The following is a 6,005-nucleotide window of genomic DNA, read 5'->3' on the forward strand; positions in this document are numbered from 1 at the left end:
TATCTAAAGCAACGAATGAACAAAGAAGAAAAGACTAGTTAATTACCACAGGAAGCCCAAATTACTACCCGTGATGCACTTCGTTAAATGGATCCCATAATACAGCACGCGCCTTCGACTCGTCCTTCTTTACCTTCTAGGACAAGATACCACGTAAGTTGTGAATTCGGCTCGTTGAAATCCGCTAAATTTTCCGCCATCCTTGATGAAAATAGCGATATGAATACCTTATTGATGTAATGAATAGACTATTTACCCATCGGAGGGGTTATTTCTCGTAAAAGCCATTTTGTTAAAAGAAAAATATCGGTTTGAATTATGATCTATTTGGTCGTTCACTCGTGGCTGCTTACGACAACGAAAAACCTATCGCAAGTAGAAATAATAGCAAAGTTTGACGAATTGCTATTTCAGATACTGCGAAGCAACTCGAGGAAGAATTTTTAAAATTATGTTGGGGAATTATTTAAATTAAATTATTATGGCTCTTACACGGTGATGTAGAACCGAGCTAAATCTAAATTGTTTCAACGGAGGAAGTTCTCAAGTTATTAAGAAAAAAAAGTTAACTAGGATACGAAGAATTTATATGATCAAGTAATACAAACCTATTGTATCACATTCAATTTTTTCTATCTGTCTTTTTTTAACTGTTATATGTGTCTTGTTTTTAGCAATGGCGGACGCAGAACCAGCCGGTGGACGTGGGGGATTTCGCGGTGGGTTTGGTGGGCGAGGACGCGGCAGGGGTCGTGGGCGTGGCCGGGGAAGAGGCCGGGGACGTGGAAAGGCTGAGGACAAAGAGGTCAGTATCAAATGTGTGGCCCAAGTGTGTCTGACCTAACTCTTCATTGCTTTGCCAACCTCATACAGCCTATATACTGAATGATTCGAATGGGGCGCTTGTTTAATTTTTCAGGTCTTTAGGGAGGCGGTTATTGGAGAGGGGGCACTTATTAAATTTTAGCAAAAAAATACCCGCTTTTGAATGACCCGAGAACAAAACTTGTGCTTATATGGATGAAGAAGTTGAAGGAATAATAAGTAGGCCTGTGTTGTAATGTGAGCATGTCAATGCGAGTTAAATTGACAACATTCAAGTGGTGCATTTGTTGAGATTGGTTTTGAGGTGATGAACAGGGTAGCAATTATTTGAATCATGACGGTATACATAGTGCCAGTATGTCTAGGGCAGGTAGATAAGCCTGCTTGTTATCCCCAATCACAGACTGTAGAACTACATAACTAGTACAAAAGGCAATAACTTGTAAATGCTTGAGCTTCAGAATATTCTGGGATTAGAATATGAATAAACGTTTAGAACTTGTGAGTATGTAATGATACTACCTTTGCTGTTTGTTATAAAAACCTTGATTTTGTTGTTGTGTTCACTGTTACTGATGCCTTGGTTTTGTTGTTGTGGTACCGATTCCTTGGTTTTGTTGTTGTGTTAAATGTGTTACTGATGCCTTCGTTTTGTTGTTGTGTTTACTGTGTTGATGATGCCTTGATTTTGTTGTTGTGTTTACTGTGTTGCTGATGCCTTGATTTTGTTGTTGTGTTTACTGTGTTACTGATGCCTTGATTTTGTTGTTGTGTTTACTGTGGTACTGATGCCTTGATTTTGTTGTTGTGTTTACTGTGGTACTGATGCCATGGTTTTGTTGTTGTGTTTACTGTGGTACTGATGCCTTGATTTTGTTGTTGTGTTTACTGTGGTACTGATGCCTTGATTTTGTTGTTGTGTCTACTGTGTTACTGATGCCATGGTTTTGTTGTTGTGTTTACTGTGTTGCCCGTGCCTTGGCTTTGTTGTGGTGCTTTCTATGTTACTAATGCCTAGTTTTGTTGCTGTGTTTACATGTTACCAAACCTTGTTTTTTGTGGTATTTACCATGTCACTGATGCCTTAGTTCTTTTTGTTTTAGTGGGTTCCAGTCACTAAGCTAGGACGTCTGGTCAAAGATTTGAAGATCAAAACCTTGGAACACATCTACTTGTTCTCCCTTCCAATCAAGGTGAAATCTAAGTTAACAGTGCAAGATCCAAGAGTATGGACCTGTTAAACATATTCATACAGCCCATCACCATCATTCTAATGGTTAACCCTTTCACGCCCAAGTTTTTTTGACTGACGCACACAAAATGACACCAGGTCTTCAGTTTTTATAGATTTTCTCTTTTTCCTTAGAATTTCATGGGCTGACATAGTAAGAACAAATATTGCCCACATAATTATTGATCGGAATAAAGTACTGGTTTTCCAAATATTGTATTGCAACAATTTTTATAAGCAGGCAAAGACAAACTTTTTTTAATTTAGCGCAATTTAACCGCGTGCTCGTCATTTGTTAGTTCCAGTTTATGCATGTTTTCAGATAAACTACATCAAATTAACTTCAAAGATTCAGAGTTAACTCTTTAGGGAAGCATATCCAAGTATTATACATAGCTATTTTTCAGGTTTAAGCGAGCTGGTTGTGATAGTCATGTCAGCACCCTTTCTACACAATACAGCATCAACATGGCGGCAATAAAAGCACGGCTTGCATGGTCATTTCATTTCTAAATTTTAGCGGCTTTATTTCATGGATTGAACAAAACTCAACTGTACATTTTTGCTCATGATTTTCTAATTGATTGGCAATTGGCCATAATCTGTGAAAAAATCAAGTATAGCACAACAACACGAGGATTTGAGAACATCATCGAGTGGAACGAGTGGTGACTATTGAACAAATTCAAGATGGTATTGTGAAGAATTTTCTGCATTGTTGTTCAGGTGCGCCAAAATAGGCTTGCAAGAAAGTATTAATTGCTGCTATTGGTTTTGCAATATCCAACTGGACGAAAAACAAGTCTTTTTCACTCAAATATTTGCAAATTGTTGGCAATAGTCCGATGCCATGAGTACTTACAAAAATACCGATGGTGGCTGAATTTATTCACTGCTAGTTCCTGCATCGTTTGCTGTTGCTCTCAAACCACTCAAAATCTTGCTTTTCGTTTCCTTTTTGCCATTTAGAAGCGCCTCAAACAAGTTTGTTCGATTGACGAGAAATTCAATCAATTCAGAATGATGAAAATATATTAAAAAAAACAAAGTTCAAAGTCGTTATTTGGATGATTCTTCGGTCCAATGAATGGAGTAGCTTCTTGTTCCTCAATGGCAGTACCAGTTCTGTACCAAAGTTGGTCTTTGGGTCGCAAAATACCGACATTTTTCTGCTAGAAATTAGCCCATGGCCATCGTTGTTTACCAATTATGAATCTGTTTCTCCCAGGCCGTAAAACTCTTTTAAATCGCTATCAAAATCACCCAAAATATCATGAGTCTAGTCCATGATCTAAAGGCAAGGTCCGTGGTCGTGGATGGATTTCGAACGCGTGAAAAAGTTTTAAATTTGGATAAAAATTTCATAACGAACAATTCGTTGTACCGACTTGAGCTGTAAGAGAGAAACGTACAGGATTTTATGCTCTATCGATTCCACATGTTAGGTTTCCATATAAGGCAGTCCTTTTGTCTTTTTGTCCAATGACAAAGAGGCATACAGCAAAATACGGAAAATTCAGTATCTAGGTGCAAAAGGATTAAAATACTCTTGGAAGTACATAAATACCATGAAACCCCCAATAACTCAACCTAGGATAACTTGATCTGCCTACCAAATCAAACTGAATCCCAGGCCCTTCGATACAGTGTAATAAGGGTTCCTCTATAGATTATAACTGTTCACAATTTTGTTTCTCTTTTACTTCATATAAAAACAAAAAAACTATAGACTAACTCTTGATGTTTTGTCTTGCAGGAGTTTGAAATCATTGATTTCTTCCTTGGTGCAGCTCTGAAGGATGAAGTCCTGAAGATCATGCCTGTCCAGAAACAGACCAGGGCCGGACAGCGTACACGCTTCAAGGCATTTGTTGCCATTGGAGACTCCAATGGCCATGTTGGCCTGGGTGTTAAGTGCTCCAAAGAAGTTGCCACAGCTATCAGAGGTGCCATTATTCTAGCCAAACTGTCAGTCATCCCTGTGCGTCGTGGTTACTGGGGGAACAAGATCGGAAAGCCTCATACTGTACCCTGCAAGGTAGGCTGGTAAAGACTACAAAGATGAAGCTGCATTGCCTCGCTGCTGTTTACCTAATCCCTTAAGACTTTGTAAGTATAGTTAATAACATGAGCTGGCTAAAATTTGTAATTCTCTGAGCCGTCTTTGGTGAGTTATGATATAAAAGGGCAAAATTCAGCACTCCCGTGTATCCTTTCGCAGCAAAGTAATTTTTCCCTCAATTCAGAAAAATGCACTCACTCTTAGACAATAAGAATTGATTAATTATAAACTGTATATTATAAACCAAGAGAAAGATGCTGCTTTTTCCTCTAGTTACAACTGACGCAATGTGAAACAAACCTTTTTCATAAATAATTACTTCCAAAACTACTATTGATTTGAGGCCACTGTTTTCAATCCAGTCTTTTGTTTTGATAGGTCACTGGAAAGTGTGGCTCCACTCGTGTGCGCCTGATCCCAGCTCCCAGGGGTACAGGCATTGTCTCCGCCCCTGTCCCTAAGAAGCTCCTTCAGATGGCTGGCATTGAGGACTGTTATACATCCACACGAGGACAGACAGCTACTCTTGGCAACTTTGGTGAGTTAATATAGATGTATAAAAAACAGCCTGTCAGAGTTAACAGGAAGTTTGAGTAATCTGGGATCTGCTTTACTTTTATTTAATGTGTGCAGCTTTTCAAAAGCCATGCACCAGCAGGCTTCATCCATAGTTTGCTCGGTGACTAAAGCTGCACAGATTAACAGATTGTCGCTATCTTGCTGGACTTTTAATAGTCTAATGAGACGAAACACTCTGACAAAGGCTTTTAAACTGCATAAACCAATAAAGAAAAGCCATATAGCTCCTGTAGTCCACACTAGTTCGACTTTGTTGCATTGTTAGTTTCTATAGAAAAAAACACACAAATCAAATAATTTATTTTTTAAATTTTCATATAACCACCTAATTTTTTTTACGTATTGATTATGCACTTTCGACCATACATGTAAAAAGCGCAATATAAATTAATAAATTATTGTTATTGTTATCCAAGAAAACAATGCATTTCGCAAATGCCCTGTCTTGACCTGGCATGGGTTTTAAGCCAACAGCCTACTGAATTTTCAGCACCTCCCAACATGGGCTAAGACATCTAACCTCTAACATTTGAATATGTGTTTTCTCTGTCCTATAGCCAAGGCCACCTTTGCTGCCATTTCTGAGACCTATGCCTACTTGACCCCAGACATGTGGAAGGAGACTGTGTTCACCAAGACACCCTACCAAGAATTCACTGACTACCTGTCCAAGAACCACTCCGCTGGACGATCAGCTGCTGCTGCTGCTGCGGCGGCTGCTAGTGCTGTTGCAGCCGAACCAGCTGCCCCTAAGGCCTATTAGCATGGAAACACAATGTAATAAAGTGATCAAATGGTGCTTTTGTTGTCCTCACTTTAAAGTGGCTCAAAGGGGGAGTTGTCTGTGCCAAGTTATACTGCTGTGTAGTTAAAGCAGCGTTGTCACCAATTTACTTCAGGAGGGCCAACGGAAACTTCAAATGATGAAAGACAAAAGAATCTTTTAGAATCCGTGCTATTTGACAGGTCATCCGCTCTAAATTACCAGTCACGTCCTCAAAGAAACTTCTATAGACACACTGTTTTACAATTTTGAAATATTTTCCGTGTTTTTCCGTTAATAATCATAACTGGTGTAATCGCTTTAATTTCGCCATTTGTAATAATGCTATTCAAGCTATAATTCAGCCACAAGGTTACAAAAGGTGCTTGTAAGGTAGTAGTCATTACATACCATGGGGGGGGGGGGGGGGAGATTTTGACCCGACACAAAATCCCTATTCCTATAGAGCCCATTTGTTTTTGGAGTCCCCTCTTGGTGGTTAGAAATCCCCCCCTCTCATTCAGATTTGACATATTCATGTCAAA

General features: G+C 39.1%; 1 protein-coding gene across 1 annotated transcript; it reads left to right on the top strand.

The window, feature by feature from the left end:
- Positions 1-31: 31 nt before the first annotated feature.
- LOC5520513 (40S ribosomal protein S2) lies at positions 32-5,495 on the top strand. Its single transcript, XM_001640402.3, has 6 exons — positions 32-153; positions 675-805; positions 1,929-2,018; positions 3,813-4,094; positions 4,497-4,656; positions 5,255-5,495. Exons 2-6 carry the CDS (start codon positions 677-679, stop codon positions 5,458-5,460), a joined length of 867 nt encoding a protein of 288 aa, XP_001640452.1. The 5' UTR covers positions 32-153; positions 675-676; the 3' UTR covers positions 5,461-5,495.
- Positions 5,496-6,005: the final 510 nt, after the last annotated feature.

The sequence above is a fragment of the Nematostella vectensis genome, chromosome 12, assembly GCF_932526225.1.
Source record: "Nematostella vectensis chromosome 12, jaNemVect1.1, whole genome shotgun sequence".
Lineage (NCBI taxonomy): Eukaryota > Metazoa > Cnidaria > Anthozoa > Actiniaria > Edwardsiidae > Nematostella > Nematostella vectensis.